Here is a 23,857-nt window from a genome sequence, read left to right on the forward strand (position 1 = left end):
TGAGGCCTTGTTTCTATAATGCCCCTGTCCCTCAGGTGCCGAGGTCCTGAAGGTGAAAATCTTACCAATGTTAAAATAACTTTTTCATGGGGTTGAATCCAAAGACCACTTGCATTAAAGCTCCATCACCCCACATAGGCTCACCCCCATATACCTATCTGACACAGATATGCTGAAGATGCTATTTTATGCCCATGCTTCCAAAGGCCCTGGGCTCCTTCCATTTCTTTATCTTATGCCCCAATTTCCCATAGCATAGTAGTCATTATCAAAATTCAACACAGTTTACCCAAATTCACTTAGATTACCAATGCAGATGGTGCAAATGGAGACAACCACACCATCTGGGAGAGAGGAAAGGAAGTGAGACACAGGAGCTTTAAGAAAAAAACAAAGAGAAGGCTGAAGCAACAGGGGACAGGTGGTTCCACCAGGGCAGACGAGGCCAAGAAGGAACAGAGTAGAGCTTTGAGTGTGCCTTCCCCTGCCTCCCGACCTCAAGTACGTGGGCTTTTGGATATTCTCTTGAGCAATAGGGTTACTGAAGTGAGAGAGCTGTTCACATTTTAGACAGGCAACTTCCTAATGTCACTAGTCTCTTTTCAAAGCATTAAAATGAATTAATGCCACCTTATAAAAATACCGTGGGGGTGCCTGGGTGGCTCAGTCAGTTAAGCGTCTGACTTTGGTTCCGGTCACGATCTCATGGTTCCTGAGTTCAGGTCCCACATTGGGCTCTGCGCTGACCATGCGGAGCCTGCTTGGGATTCTCTGTCTCCCTCTCTCTCTGCCCCTCCCTGACTCGCTCTCTATCTGTCTCAAAAATAAATAAATAAATAAACATCAAAAAATTTGAAAAAATAAATATTGTGCACATCCTGCCAAGGAAAGATAGCCTACTAGGTCCCACATGTGAGCATGTATTTGCACCTGTATTATAGAAAGGGATTTTTAGCTGTGCCACCTGTCAGCTCCACACTCCCTGTCTCCCCTAGTCCATGAGGAACCTCACCACAAGACGACTTGGTTCCCAGGCAGTACACCTGAGTTTTGCTCATTGCATGTCCTTCCCCCCTTACCTGAAACAATCATGCTTTACTATTTTATATTCTGGACAATTTTTAGGATACTGACAATGGGATAGAGAAATGGCACATAGGTGAGCACTTTTGAAAATTTGCACCCCTGCAAAGGATAAACATTCTTCTCCCCTCTGGGACTAAAAGATGGTAACAAAGGTATGTGGTAGAGGGGAGCTGACCTGTGCCCCAATCCCAGTTTAAATGAAGTATTATACAGAACACTTCTGCATATGGGAATTAAAGTCATTTAGCAACAATTAATATATGTGATTTCATCTTGTCTTTTTCTCCAAGAAGCATATCTTTGAAATCTAATTAAAATCATCGGGGGAAAATGTGATCCAATTTCCTGAACATTCATATTATAGACTAGTACATAACCACATAATGGGATCCATATATTTTTTCAAATAAAAATAATTTATGTAACTTCATTTTATTTAATGTTTGTGACTGTGATTTCACGAACTTACTTATCAATGTCTGTACCTCCAGATCTGCAGAGAAAAAATGTACCATCTATAACTAATAAAGTACTTAAAATGAGGACTTAAAATACACAAACCACCTTCATCCACAACTTTTCTCTGTAAGAAAACTGACATGTTTCTACACACAACGGCTATCTAGCTAAAACGAATCTAGGGTTTTATATATTATATTGTAGAATAGAATATATTACACAAAATATAATATATATTCTACAATAGAATATATGAAAAAATCACATATATACTTATAAAAGATAGTGTAACTTAAAAAGAAAATAAATTCATTCATTATTTTCTGCACTCATGCTGGCTATACCAGGAAATATGAGTGCGTATGTCACTCCTACTCAGCAATTTCTTTGTATCTCTGTGTTGAATGCTGGTGTATTTCAGCCAAATATAATTTTCCACTTTGACAAGAATCCTCTTCTTCCTTATCATGCCTTTCTCCTCCAACTGCTCTACCTAACAAAGTTTTCCTAAGCTTTAATGTACCGCAAAAGAAATATTCAGGTGAGAAGTTTGTCTTATGAGGGAGCTGGCGTCTCATTTTAAAATCACTAATTACCTACCTGTGCCATCGTCCACGTTCTCCACTTCCATCACCTCTGTATTGATTCGGCCACGAAAAAGGTACCGATGTCCATCTGTAGATGCCTTGCTATTCTTCAACCGTCTTGTGATGAAATGAAATCACAAAAATTTTGTTACTAAACTTAGTAAAAAACAGTATTGAAGCAATATAACTTAAGCTAGTCTTAAAAAAAAAAACAGACATTGATGCAATCAATGACACCAAATGTTAGGCTCTTGGTGTTTGTTTTTTATTTGTGTCCTCCCATTCATAACAGCACTAGTTGCTTTACAAATTGAAGCTTATAGACTAGTGTTTTAAAATAAATGGAAGCCCCGGCTGGAAGAAGATGGCGGCGTAGGAGGACGCTGGGCTCACCGCGCGTCCTGCTGATCACTTAGATTCCACCTACACCTGCCTAAATAACCCAGAAAACCACCAGAGGATTAGCAGAACGGAGTCTCTGGAGCCAAGCGCAGTCGAGAGGCCCACGGAAGAGGGTAGGAAGGGCAATGAGGCGGTGCGCGCTCCACGGACTGGCAGGAGGGAGCCGGGACAGAGGGGCGGCTCGCCGGCCAAGCACAGCCCCCGAGTCTGGCTGGCAAAAGCGGAGGGGCCGGAGGGACGGAGTGTGTTCTGACAGCAAGCGCGACTTAGCGTCTGGGAGGTCATAAGTTAACAGCTCTGCTCAGAAAGCGGGAAGGCTGGGGCGCCTGGGTGGCGCAGTCGGTTAAGCGTCCGACTTCAGCCAGGTCACGATCTCGCGGTCCGTGAGTTCGAGCCCCGCGTCAGGCTCTGGGCTGATGGCTCAGAGCCTGGAGCCTGTTTCCGATTCTGTGTCTCCCTCTCTCTCTGCCCCTCCCCCGTTCATGCTCTGTCTCTCTCTGTCCCAAAAATAAATAAGCGTTGAAAAAAAAAAATTTAAAAAAAAAAAAAAAAAAGAAAGCAGGAAGGCTGGAGGACAAAGGGAGGGAGAGCTGCTGAGCCCCCGGACGACAGAGCTCAGTTTGGTGGGGAACAAAGGTGCTCGGCAGCGCCATCTCCCTTGCCCATCCCCCAGCCAAAATCCCAAAGGGAACCAGTTCCTGCCAGGGAACTTGCTCGCTCGGCGCAAACACCCAACTCTGTGCTTCTGCGGAGCCAAACCTCCGGCAGCAGATCTGACTCCCTCCAGCTGCCACAGGGCCCCTCCTGAAGTGGATCACCTAAGGAGAAGCGAGCTAAGCCTGCCCCTCCTGCCCCCGTGCACCTTGCCCACCCACCCCAGCTCATAGGCCAGATCCCCAGCACCACAAGCCTGGCAGTGTGCAAGTAGCCCAGACGGGCCACGCCACCCCACAGGGAATCCCGCCCCTAGGAGAGGGGAAGAGAAGGCACACACCAGTCTGACTGTGGCCCCAGCGGTGGGCTGGGGGCAGACATCAGGACTAACTGCGGCCCCGCCCACCAACTCCAGTTATACACCACAGCACAGGGGAAGTGCCCTGCAGGTCCTCACCACTCCAGGGACTATCCAAAATGACCAAGCGGAAGAATTCCCCTCAGAAGAATCTCCAGGAAATAACAACAGCTAATGAACTGATCGAAAAGGATTTAAATAATATAACAGAAAGTGAATTTAGAATAATGGTCATAAAATTAATCGCTGGGCTTGAAAACAGTATAGAGGACAGCAGAGAATCTCTTGCTACAGAGATCAAGGGACTAAGAACAGTCACGAGGGGCTGAAAAGCGCTTTGAACGAAATGCAAAGCAAAATGGAAACGACGACAGCTCGGATTGAAGAGGCAGAGGAGAGAATAGGTGAACTAGAAGATAAAGTTGTGGAAAAAGAGGAAGCTGAGAGAAAGAGAGATTAAAAAATCCAGGAGTATGAGGGGAAAATTAGAGAACTAAGTGATACACTAAAAAGAAATAATATACGCATAATTGGTATCCCAGAGGAGGAAGAGAGAGGGAAAGGTGCTGAAGGGGTACTTGAAGAAATTATAGCTGAGAACTTCCCTGAACTGGGGAAGGAAAAAGGCATTGAAATCCAAGAGGCACAGAGAACTCCCTTCAGACGTAACTTGAATCGATCTTCTGCACGACATATCATAGTGAAACTGGCAAAATACAAGGATAAAGAGAAAATTCTGAAAGCAGCAAGGGATAAACGTGCCCTCACATATAAAGGGAGACCTATAAGACTCGTGACTGATCTCTCTTTTGAAACTTGGCAGGCCAGAAAGGATTGGCACGAGATTTTCAGTATGCTAAACAGAAAAAATATGCAGCCGAGAATCCTTTATCCAGCAAGTCTGTCATTTAGAATAGAAGGAGAGATAAAGGTCTTCCCAAACAAACAGAAACTGAAGGAATTTGTCACCACTAAACCAGCCCTACAAGAGATCATAAGGGGGATCCTGTGAGACAAAGTACCAGAGACATCACTACAAGCATAAAACATACAGACATCACAATGACTCTAAACCCATATCTTTCTATAATAACACTGAATGTAAATGGATTAAATGCACCAACCAAAAGACATAGGGTATCAGAATGGATAAAAAAACAAGACCCATCTATTTGCTGTCTACAAGAGACTCATTTTAGACCTGAGGACACCTTTAGATTGAGAGTGAGGGGATGGAGAACTATTTATCATGCTACTGGAAGTAAAAAGAAAGCTGGAGTAGCCATACTTATATCAGACAAACTAGACTTTAAATTAAAGGCTGTAACAAGAGATGAAGAAGGGCATTATATAATAATTTACAGGGTCTATCCACCAGGAAGAGCTAACAATTATAAATGTCTATGCGCCGAATACAGGAGCCCCCAAATATATAAAACAATTACTCATAAACATAAGCAACCTTATTGATAAGAATGTGGTAATTGTAGGGGACTTTAACACCCCACTTACAGAAATGGATAGATCATCTAGACACACGGTCAATAAAGAAACAAGGGCCCTGAATGATACATTGGATCAGATAGACGTGACAGATATATTTAGAACTCTGTATCCCAAAGCAACAGAATATACTTTCTTCTCGAGTGCACATGGAACATTCTCCAAGATAGATCATACACTGGGTCACAAAACAGCCCTTCATAAGTTTACAAGAATTGAAATTATACCATGCATACTTTCAGACCACAATGCTATGAAGCTTGAAATCAACCACAGGAAAAAGTCTGGAAAACCTCCAAAAGCGTGGAGGTTAAAGAACACCCTACTAAAGAATGAGTGGGTCAACCAGGCAATTAGAGAAGAAATTAAAAAATACATGGAAACAAACGAAAATGAAAATACAACAATCCAGACGCTTTGGGATGCAGCGAAGGCAGTCCTGAGAGGAAAATACATTGCAATCCAGGCCTATCTCAAGAAACAAGAAAAATCCCAAATACAAAATCTAACAGCACACCTAAAGGAAATAGAAGCAGAACAGCAAAGGCAGCCTAAACCCAGCAGAAGAAGAGAAATAATAAAGATCAGAGCAGAAATAAACAATATAGAATCTAAAAAAACTGTAGAGCAGATCAACGAAACCAAGAGTTGGTTTTTTGAAAAAATAAACAAAATTGACAAACCTCTAGCCAGGCTTCTCAAAAAGAAAAGGGAGATGACCCAAATAGATAAAATCATGAATGAAAATGGAATTATTACAACCAATCCCTCAGAGATACAAACAATTATCAGGGAATACTATGAAAAATTATATGCCAACAAATTGGACAACCTGGAAGAAATGGACACATTCCTGAACACCCACACTCTTCCAAAACTCAATCAGGAGGAAAGAGAAAGCTTGAACAGACCCATAACCAGCGAAGAAATCGAATCGGTTATCAAAAATCTCCCAACAAATAAGAGTCCAGGACCAGATGGCTTCCCAGGGGAGTTCTACCAGATGTTTAAGGCAGAGATAATACCTATCCTTCTCAAGCTATTCCAAGAAATAGAAAGGGAAGGAAAACTTTCAGACTCATTCTATGAAGCCAGTATTACTTTGATTCCTAAACCAGACAGAGACCCAGTAAAAAAAGAGAACTACAGGCCAATATCCCTGATGAATATGGATGCAAAAATTCTCAATAAGATACTAGCAAATAGAATTCAACGGCATATAAAAAGAATTATTCACCATGATCAAGTGGGATTCATTCCTGGGATGCAGGGCTGGTTCAACATTCGCAAATCAATCAACGTGATACATCACATTAACAAAAAAAAAAAAGAGAAGAACCATATGATCCTGTCAATCGATGCAGAAAAGGCCTTTGACAAAATCCAGCACCCTTTCTTAATAAAAACCCTTGAGAAAGTCGGGATAGGAGGAACATACTTAAAGATCATAAAAGCCATTTATGAAAAGCCCACAGCTAACATCATCTTCAACGGGGAAAAACTGAGAGCTTTTTCCCTGAGATCAGGAACACGACAGGGATGCCCACTCTCACCGCTGTTGTTTAACATAGTGCTGGAAGTTCTAGCATCAGCAATCAGACAACAAAAGGAAATCAAAGGCATCAAAATTGGCAAAGATGAAGTCAAGCTTTCGCTTTTTGCAGATGACATGATATTATACATGGAAAATCCGATAGACTCCACCAAAAATCTGCTAGAACTGATACATGAATTCAGCAAAGTTGCAGGATACAAAATCAATGTACAGAAATCAGTTGCATTCTTATACACTAATAATGAAGCAACAGAAAGACAAATAAAGAAACTGACCCCATTCACAATTGCACCAAGAAGCATAAAATACCTGGGAATAAATCTAACCAATGATGTAAAAGATCTATATGCTGAAAAGTATAGAAAGCTTATGAAGGTAGTTGAAGAAGATTTAAAGAAATGGAAAGACATTCCCTGCTCATGGATTGGAAGAATAAATATTGTCAAAATGTCAATACTACCCAAAGCTATCTACACATTCAATGCAATCCCAATCAAAATTGCACCAGCATTCTTCTCGAAGCTAGAACAAGCAATCCTAAAATTCATATGGAACCACAAAAGGCCCCGAATAGCCAAAGTAATTTTGAAGAAGACCAAAGCAGGAGGCATCACAATCCCAGACTTTAGCCTCTACTACAAAGCTGTCATCATCAAGACAGCATGGTATTGGCACAAAAACAGACACATAGACCAATGGAATAGAATAGAAACCCCAGAACTAGACCCACAAACGTATGGCCAACTCATCTTTGACAAAGCAGGAAAGAACATCCAATGGAAAAAAGACAGCCTCTTTAACAAATGGTGCTGGGAGAACTGGACAGCAACATGCAGAAGGTTGAAACTAGACCACTTTCTCACACCATTCACAAAAATAAACTCAAAATGGATAAAGGACCTGAATGTGAGACAGAAAACCATCAAAACCCTAGAGGAGAAAGCAGGAAAAGACCTCTCTGACCTCAGCCATAGCAATCTCTTACTGGACACATCCCCAAAGGCAAGCGAATTAAAAGCAAAGGTGAATTACTGGGACCTTATGAAGATAAAAAGCTTCTGCACAGCAAAGGAAACAACCAACAAAACTAAAAGGCAACCAACAGAATGGGAAAAGATATTTGCAAATGATATATAGGACAAAGGGCTAGTATCCAAAATCTATAAAGAGCTCACCAAACTCCACACCCGAAAAACAAATAGCCCAGTGAAGAAATGGGCAGAAAACATGAAAAGACACTTCTCTAAAGAAGACATCTGGATGGCCAACAGGCACATGAAAAGATGTTCAACGTCGCTCCTTATCAGGGAAATACAAATCAAAACCACACTCAGATATCACCTCAGGCCAGTCAGAGTGGCCAAAATGAACAAATCAGGAGACTATAGATGCTGGACAGGATGTGGAGAAACGGGAACCCTCTTGCACTGTTGGTGGGAATGCAAATTGGTGCAGCCGCTCTGGAAAGCAGTGTGGAGGTTCCTCAGAAAATTAAAAATAGACCTACCCTATGACCCAACAATAGCACTGCTAGGAATTTACCCAAGGGATACAGGAGTACTGATGCATAGGGGCACTTGTACCCCAATGTTTATAGCAGCACTCTCAACCTTAGCCAAATTATGGAAAGAGCCTAAATGTCCATCAACTGATGAACGGATAAAGAAATTGTGGTTTATATACACAATGGAATACTACGTGGCAATGAGAAAGAATGAAATATGGCCTTCTGTAGCAACGTGGATGGAACTGGACAGTGTGATGTTAAGTGAAATAAGCCATACAGAGAAAGACAGATACCATATGGTTTCACTCTTATGTGGATCCTGAGAAACTTAACAGAAACCCATGGGGGATGGGAAGGAAAAAAAAAAAAAAAAAGAGGTTAGAGTGGGAGAGAGCCAAAACATAAGAGACTGTTAAAAACTGAGAACAAACTGAGGGTTGATGGGGGGTGGGAGGGAGGGGAGGGTGGGTGATGGGTATTGAGGAGGGCACCTTTTGGGATGAGTACTGGGTGTTGTATGGAAACCAATTTGACAATAAATTTCATATATTAAAAAAATAAATTAATTAAAAAATAAATAAATAAATAAATAAAATGGAAGTTATTGGGGCATCTGGGTGGCTCAGTCAGGTAAGCGTCTGACTCTTGATTTCGGCTCAGGTCACGATCTCATGGTTTGTGAGATCGAGCCCCGCATGTGGCTCTGTGCTGACAGCATGGAACCTGCTTGGGATTCCTCTCCCTGTCTCCTGCTCCTCCCCCATGCTCTCTCTCTCTCTCTCAAAAAAAAAAAATTAAATTAAATAATTTAGATAAATGGAAGCTTTGGACTAAGAACAGTATACAGGTAGGTGGGTAAATATGTATTTTTGCTCAAGTTAGAAATCAAAGGTACCCAATCAAAGTCTGACACACACTAAAAGTTAGTTATTTTAAAACTTCATCTGATTTATTTCACTTTCATTTCTCATTTTTCAGTAACTAGCTGGTAATTTCCACCTTTTCAAGCTCTGTCTGGTAAAATTCGGTTGGTACTTATGATCCCTCTGCAAAGAAACGGACTGTGCTGGGAATTCTTAAGTTGAATGTCATCCAGCTGAAAATATTTTCCCTAGATTGTTTTTATGATATGAGAATTGTATGCTTGTTGAGTAAGTCTCTTAATACACTTATAATCCTTTATAAGGGTCTCATTTCTTCTATTTTAAAAAGAAGTTGAAAACATTCCAAAACTTTGTGTATAGTGTGCCTATTACCAGTCTTTAATGCTAAAAAAGCATGTAATACAAAGGTTTGCAGGTGAACATTTATCATATGAATTAAGTGGTTAAGTATGTTTGTAATGGAATCACTGAACATTCAGGAGAGTTGATTTTAAAAACTTTTTAAAATTATGTTTTAAATTATTAACTAATTTAATTCTTAAAGAGGAAAGATTCTTCAACCTTGAGTGGGGGAGAGGGGCTTAGGGAGGGAGAGAATCTTAAGCAGGCTCCAAACTCAACACGGAGCTCAACATGGGACTCAATCCCAGGACCCTGGGCTCATGACCTAAGCTGAAATCAAGAGTTGGACCCTCAACCAACTGAGCCACCCAGGCGCCCCTAAAGAAGAAAGATTCTAAGAAATGATTCAGGAGGATTTAAGAACACCTAGCCACTCAAAAGATTTCAATTAACCTGAACTATTCCATTTGACTCATTGACAAAAGTTTAGCAAATAATTTAATATACTGAAATAGTTATTCACTTATTGTGTTATACAGACACATGTGGCAAAAGTGGAGATGTAAATGTTTACCGGCTTCAATGTCCCTCTCCTCCTCTCTCCTACAGTTAGAGATCAGTCCTGAAGTGTTGAGAGGTGGTGAAGTGCTGAGAAGTGCTGGGCAGGTGCTGAGAGGGGTCACAAGGTGCTGTCATGGTCTCTGAGTTTCTTCCTTGGAAAAGAGTACATCTTCCTGGCTTATCTGTCTAAACTCTCATTAAAACTTAGTAGTCCTTCACCACTAGTAAAGAAATCTAACTAAATAGATTAATTAACCTGATTTAGGATTTATTAGTCCCAGATCTTCACCATCCTGCACTCCCGTGTTCATTTTGAAAGTGACCTCTGAATGTCCTTTGTGAATAACCTTAAATAAATGCTACAATTTAGGGATTCGGGCCAGGCAGTATGCAAGTTGGCATCAGAGTCAGCCAAGGACAGAGAAGAATGCAGAGCAGACTAATATGCAGGTACCTGAATATTCTCCCAGGTAGGACATAGTATCATGGTGTCTGGTAAAAAAGAATTCCTTGTAAGTTAACACATCATGTATTTTTTTAAAAGTTTAATATACTTGGTAACAGTTTTAGTCACAGTCAGAGAACCATGGCATGGAATCATTCACTGGGTCGTATTTTCAAAGTATTAATTTTCTTTGTGATACTGCTGTGAACTCTGTACATGTTTCTATTATTTCTCTTGACCTGCAGATAGTAACACTCAATATGAAATTTCAGTAAGTGTTTGATCAATACTGTAACACTTCACTCAGAGAGATCTTTGGTCCTTTCAGAAGATGGCTCTATTAAAGTACATAGACTGAAAAGCCTAAGGTTTGAAAACAATTTTGGTTTATATTGTAATGTTGACTATTTTGCATATCCCAATTCTATGATTTCCCTCCTAAGTATGTGTTTTAATGGTCACCAGGATACATGTGCAGGAATGTTCATAATAGCAGAAAAACTAAAACCAACAAAGAAAACAAATAAAAATCTAAAGTCCACTGATAGGAGAATGAATAAGTAACTGTTATTAACTTATTGGGATAATATTCATTCTCCTATCAGTGGCTGAGATCATGACCTGAGCCAAGTCAGATGCTTAACCGACTGAGTCACCCAGGTGCCCCCAAAACTGCAGGCTTTTAATTTTACAAATGTTTCCTGTTGTTTAGCTATTTAACAATAACAGCCATGAGACCATAAATGACATCATCATTATACACTCAAGTCATGATCTCAGGTTGTAGGTTTGAGTCCCAAGTCAGGCTCTGTGCTGACAGCTCAGAGTCCAGAGCCTGCTTCAGATTCTGTCTCCCTTTGTCTCTGCCCCTCCCCAGCTTGTGCTCTGTTTCTCTCTGTCTCTCACAAATGCATAAATGTTAAAAATGAAAAAGCCTGTGATTTTTAAGCAAACGTCTTCAATGTGCGTATAATGTGGACAAAAACTTTTGCTAACTGTGCAAAAACTTTGGACTTGAAGGCGGGCATATATATAAGTATGAGATCAACTATAATAAAGAGAAAAGATCTCATTCTCAAATGGATGCCTTTAATAACTGTACCTAGATGGATGTGTTAATTGACTACACGGAGGAAATCCTTTCACGATGTATATCAAATCGTAATGCTGTAGAACTAAAATATCCTTCAATTCTATTTGTCAATTATACCTCAGTAAAGCTTGGAAAAAACAACTGCACGTAAACAATTTGAATCACATTACAATTTTTTGTATGTGTTTTTTTTTGTTTTTCTTTTTTGTTTTTTTTTTTTTTTTGAGACAGAGAGAGACAGAGCATGAGCAGGGGAGGGGCAGAGAGAGAGGGAGACACAGAATCCAAAGTAGGCTCCAGGCTCTGAGCTGTCAGCACAGAGCCTGACGCGGGGCTTGAACTCAGACTGCGAGATCATGACCTGAGCCGAAGTCGGACGCTTAACCGACTGAGCCACCCAGGCACCCCATATTACAATTTTTTAATGAGTTACGTACACGTAAAATTAACAGTCTTCCTAAAGCCTACTTCTATTCATCTCAATCCTGCTTCAAAACACAAAGAATTCAGAAAAGCATTCTAAAAAAACCAGACAAGTTTATTTTCATATCCAGTAAAAAGAATTTTTTTAAATACTCATTAACACAGAGATAACGACAATTTAATTATTTTTTTAAACAATTTAATTATCCTTTGACTTTAATCCTAAACTGCTCCGTTTCATCAAGGCACATGGGGTAGTTCTATGTTTTCTCAGTTAATGTCATTATATTTCCGCATTAATATGTCTCATACTAGAGAATTCTGATAGCACAGTCCGAAAGGCAAAACAGCCACGTCATCAATGTAGCTGCCAACTTTTCGCAAACTTACACTGGGCATCTTGTTCATTGACTTAGGGAGTCCCGTTTCAAGAGATAAAGAAGGACATTCCCTTAATCTTGCCTCCGTTGGTTTTGAGTTTCTCATTCTTACTTTACCAGAAAATGTTTGGCTATAATTTCCTAATTTCTGAATCTAGAATAAACACTCAAACCCTGCGTTCTCAACCACCTGCTTTACCTTTAAGTTTAGAGAAGCCGCTTAGTACCATTTCACTGAAACTAATGTTACCTACATATGGTTAGGAAGAAGCATATAAATTTCCCAATTAAATGCAGCCCTACTATTTTGCTTAATCAACCTGTAAAAATTTTTGCCAAGAGTTCAAGAAAACATCCTATAAATTAAGCACCTTCTGAAGAAAAATTATATCCATGCTTTAAAACAAGTAGCATTACATCAATAACAAGGATACATAAAATTATTTAAACTAATGGTGGCTAAGCTATACCAGGGACTTGGCTGGGTTTCGTTCATTCATTTATTCACTTATTTAAGAAATACTTCTTGATTGTCTATTACATGGCAGGTCCAGCCTCTGAGGAAATAGCAGAGACTAAGCAGCAAGACAGCTGTTCTCAAGGACTTTACAGTCTAATCTAGTGAAGGTGGCACCAAATAAATAAATAATGAAGAAAACACTAGCAAGAACTTTCTTGATAGAGAATGGCTGGGAGGCTACAGTGGATGGGGTGGTCAGAGAAGATATTTCTGAAAGAGAGATACTTAAGTGAGATCTAAAAGACATGAAGAATCTAGCCAAACAAAACTCAGACGGAAAAGCATCCTGGGAAGAAAAAGGCAGGGCAAACGCCGTAAGAAGGAAATGCAAATGGTATAATCAAGGAACAGGAAAAAAAGACGTGGGGTGAGATGAGGTCAGAGAAGTAGGGAGGGGCTGGGTCATGCAGAAATCTGCAAGCCAGGATAAGGAGTTGCGATTGTATTCCGGGAAGCCAATGATAGCTTCAAGATAGGTAATAATGTGCTTTCATTTGCGTTACAAAGGTTGCTCTGGTTTCTGTATAGAGCATAAACTTTAGAGCAGCAAATGAGGACCTGGTGGGACCAGCCACTGTTAGCCAGGGAGGAGATGCTGGTTGACTGGACTAGGATAGAGAGATATAGGGGGAGGTTTTCATATGTTTTAAATGCAGAATCGGTAAGATTCCCTAATGGATTACATTTGGGAGGTTGAGGAAAAGAGAGGAACCAAGGTTAACTCCTAGCTTTTGAAGTTAGGGAAACCAGTGGATGGGGAAAATTGGGGGAGGAGCACCATTAAGAGAAGAAATCAGGAATTCTATTCCTTCCATGTTGAAAATCTTCACAACCATCACAAGTGAGATACCAAATAGGTAGGAAGGATGAGTCTATAATTCTGGGCTAGAGATTTCTGAGCAAGTCACGTGGAGGTGGGTGGGACAGGAAGCCACAGGATTGAATCAAATCACTAAGGCAGAGTTGATAAATATGATAGAGCAAAGGGAGTGGAAAGCAGAAGCACGCAGCAGGCCAATATTTGACCAATTGAGTGTGATGTTACAAAAGGAAAGAGAAGAAAGTGTTTTAAGAAGGAGGAAGTGCTCATCTACTTCTTCTGCCGAGGAAACACATAAAACAAAGTGACCACGTGATTAGAAAACAGAGGGGAATGATGACTTTGACAGGAGCAGCTTAGTGAAGCAGTGGGATGCTTAAAATTTAGATTTCAATTTTTATAGCTGTGAGTGTTGACAAACTAAAGGGATGTCGACAGGACAGGGGCTGCAGGTATAGTGAAGGAGAAAATCATTGCAGGTGAAGAGACTATGGGATTTACTGAGGAGATCCTGAGTTCCCAGGAGCAGTGAGGAAAAGGTTGAGGCTATGAGACGGATAAATAATTTCTGAACTAGTACTTGTTTATCCCCTTACCTGTGTTTTCTTTTGCAATACACCAAAAGATTATCGAAAAGAAAAAACACCCGTTCTTGAATATTTCCAGAAGAGATTTTCAGTAAGACTCCACACATTAGCATTTCAGTGCAGGTATCAGTAATGTTGGATCCCTAGGTCAGAAAAAATGCAGAGAAAGCCTGATTATTTAATAGAAACTTTGTGTGTAATTCTTTTTTTCCCTAAAAGTCTGTTTTTATTTTAAGATACAATATATAGACAGGATAAAAGTTCAAACATTATAAATATTTATACACTGGGAATATAAATATTCCCTTCCAGACTCCTCCTCATCAGTTTCAGCAGCTACAACCACCTTTAAGAGATTGTGTGCCTCCTTTTAGCTATCTTACACATATGTGCATAAACATGGATGATACATGTCACCTGTGTTCTTTTAAAACGAGATGATTTCAAGTTGATTCATAACATTCATGTCCTGGGGTGCCTGGGAGGCTCAGTCGGTTAAGCATCTGACTTCGATTCAGGTCATGATCTCATGGTTCATGAGTTTGAGCCCCACATCAGGCTCTACGCAGATAGCTCAGAGCCTGGAGCCTGCTTCAGATTCTGTGTCTCCCTCTCTCTCTGCCCTCCCCTACTCACACCTGTCTCTCTCTCGAAAATAAATAAACGTGAAAAAAAATTTTTTAAAAACCCCAAAAACGTTCATGTCTCTACTACTTCTTTGCTCCTCCTCTCATTCCCTGGGATGGGAAAAGAGCTCCGTGGACATATCATAAAGTATATGAAATTCTTCAAATTTTTAGCACGTCCCAATTTATTATCTCCTCTCCTAGGATGGACAGGAAGAAAAAAGAAGAAATTAAAAGAAAAAAAACCTTATTTAAACACAGCGACCTTCCATAGAGCCTTTTACCTTATGAAAGTTAGCACAGGCACACTCATTCATTAAATAAGCCTTCATTGAGTGCACACTAAGGTCATATGATTAGTGACAAAACTGAGTCTTAACACAAGGGCTAACCATTGAGAGGAGCCACAAGATGAACGGGGCCTGAATCATCAAAAGAACAAAGCTACCCACTAAAGTAGAACGCATGCATTGGCTTATTGTGTGAGCTGAGCATAAACACCTATTTTGAGCCATTATAAATGTTGTAGTCTATTTGTTTCCACAACCTGAACTATCATAACAAATGCACCAAATTGGACAAAAAAGGAAAAAAAAAGTTTTCAGTAGATATCTGTAAATTGTGCTCTTTAAAATGAATATTTGTTTTAAATATGTCCAGTCTCTTTAAATCTGATGATAAATTTCTGATTCTTTTTAAACTGAATGCTTTAACTTTTATTTTTGATATTTAAAACTCAAAACATTAATTTTAAATTTCCTACTTCCACAATAATCAGTGATAAAGTTTTTTCTGATTTATTGTAAAAATTTTAATTACAATGACAACTCCTATCTATCAATAAGAGACTTCCCAAATGGGAAGTTAAGAGAAAGTGATTATGTTGAGCATCTATATTACAAACACATTTTGTTTTTGCTTTTATGTTTTATTTAAATATTTTTTTGTTTATTAAGCTTTTTATTTTAATTCTTGGATAGTTACTACACAGTTTTCTACTGGTTTCAGGTGTACAATACAGTGGTTCAGCAATTCCATACCTTACCCAGGGCTCATTGTGCCAAGTGCATTCTTAACCCCCTTCACCTATTGCACCCCTCCCCTCTCCCACGTCCCCTCTGGCGACCATCAGTTACACAAACATTTTAAATTTTAGAAAGATCCCTTTCTTCTTTCCTTCCACCGTAAGGGTGGATATATAACTGAAGATCTATCAAAAATTTACACAATCATATCCTTCAACACATGATAATTAAGTAAAAACTGTCATCAAATAAGAATATAAATCCCAATTCCAGTAACAAATGATTTCTTATTTATACTAAATACCATCCCTACCTCAGGAAAAAAAAATTAAGACAGAATGAAGACATTTAAAAATGTAAACAAGGAAACATCACTTTGATTCTTGCACAGGAACCTGTACAATGTTACGAAAGTGGCTGTATTGATAGCAATTTTACAAAAGGTACAAAACGCTTCGCCTTGGACTATTTCGTACAGTAGCCCAAGAAAGCCACACAAGGAAGTTAACTTATCTCATGAAAGGGTAACTGCAGATGTTATCCTCATTTGCATATTAACTAGTCTTCCAAATAAGCTCCCAAAATTAATATTTATGGATACATTCCTATTTGACCAGAATCTTAACCTTTTATTTCCTGACTTGTTTGTGATTATCATCTTTATTAATGTATACAAGAAGAATTTAATGTAAATTTGAGCTAAGTATAATGGCTAGGGGTCATTTAGTCCATCCTCTTACACAGTCTCACAGGACATATTGTACAAGCTCTGAAGAACTCATGGGAACCAATGTGTAAAGTAAAATAGAAAGTGGATATATTATTCTTGATAATAAAACTAACTGATGTACACACTGAATGTTCCCATAAGTATGGCCAACACAATCTTCCTTTGTAAATGTACCTATTTGGAAAGCTGTATCATAATCAGAAAGAATCTTTACACAAGTAACAAACTCACAACCAGACAATAACAGAGGAAAGGACCTGATTTTTGCCCACTCCTAGTTTTACCACTGAGGAAACCCCTGCCTTTTCCCTGTTTTTGTCCTCCTGTGAACTGTCTGCATGTTATTTGAATCGTCCCATCAAATTCTTGTTTGTTTATATCTTTTGTCTTGTCAATGCCACAAAGACTTTCCAATGAAGTCCTGCTCCCCAGTTGAGAGAAACTGTCTCTAGTCCTGTGAACTGCTAGCAGAGTGAACTGAATAGCAGGGCCATGGTAGCTAATGAGCCAAACGTTCTCATAGGTTAGGTTTTGGAGAGGCTGAGTACTCCCTGTCAGCAGCTGTACCTTTGATTTCTAATAAAAAGCTAATTTTACAGCAGGAAGCTCTCTCAGATGGTAGCATTAGACAAGTCAGAAGTATGCCTGGACTATTAGAGTAGGATGAAGGAAAGCTTTCAACAGCGCCTATAGGTGGGATTGGAATTGCTCATTTATGTACCAAGAGAATAGGAGGATCATGGGAAAGAAGGGAGGGAGGAAGGAGGGAAGGGAAGGAAGGAGGAAAGGAGGGAGGTTGGGAGGGAAATTTGGGTAACTAGAATTAGAGCAGTTTGTAAGCAATGAGCTAGCACAATCTATCTACCACCTGGACAAGACCATCCAAAGTCCATTTGTCTTTCTGTGTGCTGCCCTCGCTCTCTTTTCTCTGCTTCCGGTACTAACAAATCACACTTTTGAATGACTCCTTTGATTCTGTAGCCATGTTCATGCCTTCAAACCACCGTAGAAAAGGGTAATAGTATTTAATTTATACAGAGAATTAACAGACAATATATGTAAAACTCCCAGCATGATGCCTAGCACATAAAGGGACTCAATAAAGGCTGGGACAATTATCATTGCTAGCTTTAAAGGTGATACTCTTCTGCAAGGGGACTTCACTGATTTCTGATCTCTGCTGTGGTTTACTCTATGTTGGATTTTTATGGTTTAACTTTTTGAAGACAATGTTATTTCTCTTATTCTCAGGTTAATGAGGGTGGACACATCTTGTTGCCTCAGAGAACACTGACCCTTGCTGACAAAAATGGCCGTCCAGCCTATTCTTAAACACTTCTTATAAAATGAAGTTCATTCCCTCATAAGATAGGCAATTTATTTATTGAGTCACTCTAATTATTAGAAACATTTTTCTTATTGTAGAGCCAAACTCTAACCCTCTTTCTACTCACTGACTGTACTTTTGCTTCCTGGGAGTAGAGGGACACCCTCTTCATCATGATAGACCTGGCCCACCAATATCTGAACATAGCCAATATGTCCCTTCTGCCTTCCAAACTATAGAACTTCATTGCTTTTGACCATTCATCCTATGGCTTGGTTTCAGAAACCTGCAAGATCCTGGAAGATCTTCTCTGGACCTTCTCCAGTGTGTCAGGGTCTCTCTTAATAGGTAACATCTCCAGAAGTGAACACAACCATTCAGATATGAGCGGGCAAATAAATCATATAGATGCCAAAAGATCGTATTAGCACATTTGTGGCAATCCCATCTTACAACTAATTCCAAGTGCCCCTATAGTACAAGCACCTATATCATTTTCCTCTATCCTCTACTTAAATAGTCTGACTTTTAAATCATTTAATCCAGATAGGTATCATAGCAAACTCCCAAACCTGTCGCTAACATACAAATACATTACGTATAAGTCATTACCATAAGTTCCCATTACCTCATAGCTCCTGATCAAATTTCAGAATACGATTTAACTTCTTTGAGGTCAACACTTTTCTTTTTATTTTTTTAATTTTTTTAACATTTATTTATTTTTGAGAGACAGAGAGAGACAGAGCATGAGCAGGGAAGGGGCGGAGAGAGGGAGACACAGAATCTGAAGCAGGCTCCAGGCTCCAAGCGGTCAGCACAGAGCCCGACACGGGGCTAGAACTCACAAATCACAAAATCATGACCTAGGCTGAAGTCAGATGTTCAACCGACTGAGCCACCCACACGCCCCTGAGGTCAACACTTTTCATAAACAACCCAAAGTAGCCATGTAATTACCTATTAATGACATTTTATGGGGTAATGACATCAAGCCCAACCATCTTGTTATGCTCCAAAGTCCATCTCACAATATAAATATAATATCACTCATATTCTATTTTACTAAATCATATTGGGATGAGATGTCTTTAATATTTAATAGCAAGCTTTAAGAATCAGTACAGGGGCGGGGAGCCTGGATGGCTCAGTCAGCTAAGCGTCCAACTTTCGCTCAGGTCATGATCTCGCAGTTTGTGGGTTTGAGCCCCACATCGGGCTCTGTCCTGACATCTCAGAGCCTGGAGCCTGCTTCAGATCCTGTGTCTCCCTTCTCTCTCTGCCCCTCCTCCACTTGTGCTCGCTCTCTTTCTCTCTCTCTCAAAAATAAGTAAACATTAAAAAAAGAATTAGTACAGTATCTGCCTTTACCATCTTCTATCATAGTAATCTACTATCATCACATGAAATCTCTTCAGTGAATAATTACTTAATTCCCAGAGAATTGCTTATGTACTTAAAGGAATCTACGTCAAATGTATACATTTGTCTAACAAACTCATTCTAAAAAAAAGGTTTGTAGCATTTCTCTTTATACCATCTGTATCTTAGATAATAAAAAAAAAACCCTGATGCTCTTGATTTACCATGATTGAATCTGTGCATTATTTCTTTTTTTTTTAATTTTTTAATGTTTTATTTTATATTTGAGAGAGTAGGAGACAAAGACAGAGAGCAAGCAGGGGAGGTGCAGAGAGATGGAGACAGAATCCGAAGCAGGCTCCAGGCTCCGAGCTATCAGCACAGAGACTGATGTGGGGTTCAAACTCATGAGCAGTGAGATCATAACCTGAGCCAAAGTCAGATGCTTAACTGAGCCAATTAGGCGCCCCAAATCTGTGCATTATTTCTGTGACTATAGCAACTAGAAATCATTAAGAATTTTTCAACTACAGATACATACGATATTATCAATATTGAAGAAAATTTGGCCAAGTGTATATATACAGTCTCCTGTATAGTCATGATATGTTTCTCACTTCAAATCCATCCCACCTACAAGTAGACACTTAATATATGTCTCTTTTTAAAATGATGTGGCATTTTTCCCCTCACATACATGATAAATCTGCCTTTCTCTGTAGTAAAAAAAAAAAAAATCTCATGACTTCACCTTTAAAGTAAATGAAATTTATAATATTTTGAAATTATGTGTAATTTTTTTTTCATTTACCTAGAAATGCCAGGAGAGTTTCCGGGGTTAGGGATAAATAAGCCAAGCTACAAAACTCACAGGAGAAATTGAAATAAAGTACAGCTATGAGCATCAGACTGCTAGGTAAGAGTCAAGAGCACAAGAGTCTATCAAAATGACAATGTCAGAGAAGTGAACTAGAAAATAAAAAATGTGGAAGCAATAAAACAAGCCAGGCATATCGTCAGAAGAGAGCAAAGCCTCTAGGGCACTGATCTCAAATTTTAGAGTTTGGGGGACACACTTGATGGGCTTCTTAAAATCCTCAGGTTCCCTGGCACTACCCTCAGAGATTGAACCTGAGTGAATCTGGCGTGGGTCCCAAACCATTCCAACACACGCTGACGCATGTGGTATTCTCTCAACACTCTAAGCAAAACTGCTTTGGAGGCTTTGAGTACCTGAGTCCAGGTGCTCAAGCGCACAGTATAGCAAGCCTGCTGACATGGAGATAAAGGTGAGCACAGGTCTCTGCCCAGGTCACAGTTACACCTGTGATGTATTTCATCACTGGTGAATATTCATTATAAACCTGCATAATGTTACATGACCTGTTAGTATTTTATCTTTTATCTAGCATTACTGATGCCAATTTTTAAATCTAGATGTCTATTTTTTGACAAATCCATATTTAGTCATTGAACAGCCATGTACGATAAATGCTTTTCTCTAGATGAATGCTAAAGTCAGGTTTTCAACATTTCTACAACATGCCAGGCAATGTGTTAAACACTTTTCTCCTGGTATCAATCTGTAGCAAGTTGGCTTCTCTGTTCCTGAAGTTTTACAAAGACAGAGAGAGAGAGAGAGAGAGAGAGAGAGAGAGAGAAGGGGAGAAGGGGAGGAAGGGAGGAAGGGAGGAAGGGAGGAGAGGAGGAAGGGACGAAAGAAGGAATGAACGGGGAGGGAGGGTGGGAAAGATGTACACTTAATTAAATCAGCTTTGTACACTGTTTCATAGGTCATCATGTAGATAGATGTTTGAAGGCAGAAAATTATTTTATTGTGAAAAAAAGCTGAAAAAATCTAACTATAGAAATACTGTTACAAAGACTGAATTTCATGTGACTGTGAAAAAAGTACCGCCCATGAAAATAAGCTACTTTAACAGTACAGTGCTATATCACAGTCATAAACTAATATTTGAGAGGTAAGGTGTAAAAGAATTATTTTTAAAAAGTAAGAGGGCTTGCATAAATCATTAATTTGAACTACTTTAAAGCCATTACACATATTATAATATGTATATGTAGAAATTAATGCAGACACTTTTAAATAATGTGTTTACTCATACTATTCAGAGTTCTGTTGTCTTAGCAATCCCTTAAAAAAAACTAACCAAAATAATGTACTTTTATCATCTAGATGATTTAGCGTTTTTAATGTGCATTTCTACTTAGGAAGCTACATTTGTCATGTAAAATCATGCTTTTGATGAATTGTGTCTATAGAATTAAATACAGCAAAACCCTAGCAATGAAGTTACATGGATGGTTCTAACCCTGACTGCTTTTATTAGATCAGGAAAGGAAAGGTGGCTGACGGTTCAAGGTGAGAAGTAACCATAAATGAATAACTGTGACCAGGGGTGGGAGTCTACTCATCTCGTCCTTCTCATTCCAAAAGCTTCTCTCTTTCTACTCCAACCTGTGGTAACTTACCTCATCCTTTGTCCTTCACCATGGCCCCCAACAGCGCAAAGGTGAAATACAGTGAGGGAAGCCCACCCGCATCTGCCCTTAGACAAAAGAAACAGAACCTGCACTATGGAAACCCCTTCACAAAGACTGAATTTCAAATAACTCTACAGTGCTCAACTCTAATATGAGGAAGTAAAAACTCCCCCATGGTATACATTTGAGAACCATAAGCCAAAACTGGATGCTAAAGAGGATAAGAGATCATCAAAGTAGCATAAAAATGAAACAAATAACAGAACCAGGTCAGAATCACTGCCACTATCCAAAAGGGCCAAAAGTATTAAAAAATAGTGAGAAGCCACTGATAATGAATACATAACTATCATATAATTATATCTGCATTTAATTACCACCCAACCCACTATGGATCAGACACTGCCCTAGATGCTGGAAACTCAGAGCTTGACACATGACCTCTGTTCCCAAGAAGTCCATATACTAGTGGAAGAAACAGATATGTAAACACAGAATTAAATGCAGTGTGATCACTGCAATCACCACACATTAATAAAATGCGAGTTGGTGTGAGTTAACAGTGATGATTATCAGGGAGAGCTGTATATTTATGATTATGTATGTTTATAATTAATTATATAGTTCATTCCATGTTGTGGTTTTAGGCTTCAATCATTCTTCAGTGTCAACTTGATGGAGTACACTATTTAAATACCACTTTCCAATATGGTGAAGAGATCAGTCTGAAACGGATAGAGCAAACAATGACCTAAGTCATTAAGAGCAGGACCTGGAGGCAGTCTGTGTCCGCAACATTGCTCACCAATGGCTCCCCTTCTCAACGTGTGTGCCTCATGGTACAAGAACCAGCAAGAAAATAATAACAATTCAGAATCTAATGTGTTAAAAGTTGAATAATTTTGATTCTACAATTTGAGGTATATAATCAGCTGTCAATTAGATAGCCAGCATACATGAAAAACTATTAAATGTCAAAGCACCATTAAAAAATTTGATGTGTAAATAGGATGAATTTTCATAGGTGGGCACTTGTTAGATGCCAAAGTATGCTTTCAGAAAATGACAACAGCCAGAAAAGACAGAAGCACGTACATTTATTTTATGGCTCCTTTTCTAATTGCTAGTGTTTCTTCAAACATTAAAATCATGACTTATGAAACACTGCAATAATAAAACAATCCCTATCCTCTGAATAAACGCAATAAAAATATCATCACTAAACCATATCTGGACCATTTGAAAGCATAAATCTTTTCATGTTAACAAGTTCTCTTAATATGTTATATAAGGGTTCATTACTGATTCTTTGCAGCAATGAGGTGGCAAAAACCATTATAAAATGAAACTATTCATAATTATCTGACCCAATCATCGGCTCTCCCTGCTTAACACCAGAGTCTACCTCATTCATCTTGTCAACTAAATGTTGAATGTCAGTATCAGAAAAACACAGACTGCAGAGAGAAGGGCATAAACTTAGCAAAGATGAAAGATGACAGGAGGGCTTGAAACTTCCCCAATCATATGCAAAGCACTGACAGATGATAATTTAGCAGAGCTAGACCCATTCATGGTGGAAGAAAAGAAAAGTGACAAGAATGACAACTAGATGGGTGTTTCAAAAGAGAATGGTTTCAACATCAAAGGAGTGTCTTGAGAAAATTAATGAAGCATTTGAATATTCTTTCAAAAACTCTTTTAAAAATACTAGAAAAGTTAAACATTAAGTGAAGACTATCACATCATGTTATCACATAATGTCGTAAGATGTATCCTCCCACCCCTCAAGAGTCAGCATTTGATTCACTCTTTCTGAGATACAGTTTATTAACTGAAGTTATTACCCAAATTATGTCATATATATTAGATAAAACAAATTAATAACATAAATTTTCATTTAACCAAAATGAAGTCCCAATCAGACGTCCCCCCCACTCCCACTTAGGAAATTCTGCTCCCCTTTCTACATAGATTCACTTTCAATGGTCTTTTTCCCAAACCACTTATCCTTAAGAATCAAGTCTGCTTCAAGACAGTAGACAAATGTGTATCCACTAAATCACCTTACAGAGAAGATGAAAGAAACAGGTCTCATCACAACCTCTGTTAGACT

At 39.1% G+C, this 23,857-nt stretch overlaps 1 protein-coding gene across 5 annotated transcripts in view; it reads right to left on the minus strand.

Annotated features, from left to right (window-relative positions):
* The window catches only part of PREX2 (phosphatidylinositol-3,4,5-trisphosphate dependent Rac exchange factor 2), a 299,461-nt gene that overhangs the window by 185,396 nt on the left and 90,208 nt on the right, over nucleotides 1–23,857 (minus strand). For all 5 annotated transcript variants that reach the window (XR_003966317.1, XR_003966315.1, XR_003966316.1 and 2 more), the window contains exons 7-8: nucleotides 14,176–14,309; nucleotides 2,146–2,249 (exon numbers count right to left, since the gene is read on the minus strand). Coding sequence is in view for 2 of the 5 variants with exons in the window: in XM_030304277.1 (XP_030160137.1) it covers nucleotides 2,146–2,249; nucleotides 14,176–14,309 (238 nt within the window). In the remaining 3 variants the exon portion in view is untranslated. The remainder of the gene's footprint in view (nucleotides 1–2,145; nucleotides 2,250–14,175; nucleotides 14,310–23,857) is intronic.

This window comes from Lynx canadensis, chromosome F2 (genome assembly GCF_007474595.2).
Source record: "Lynx canadensis isolate LIC74 chromosome F2, mLynCan4.pri.v2, whole genome shotgun sequence".
NCBI lineage: Eukaryota > Metazoa > Chordata > Mammalia > Carnivora > Felidae > Lynx > Lynx canadensis.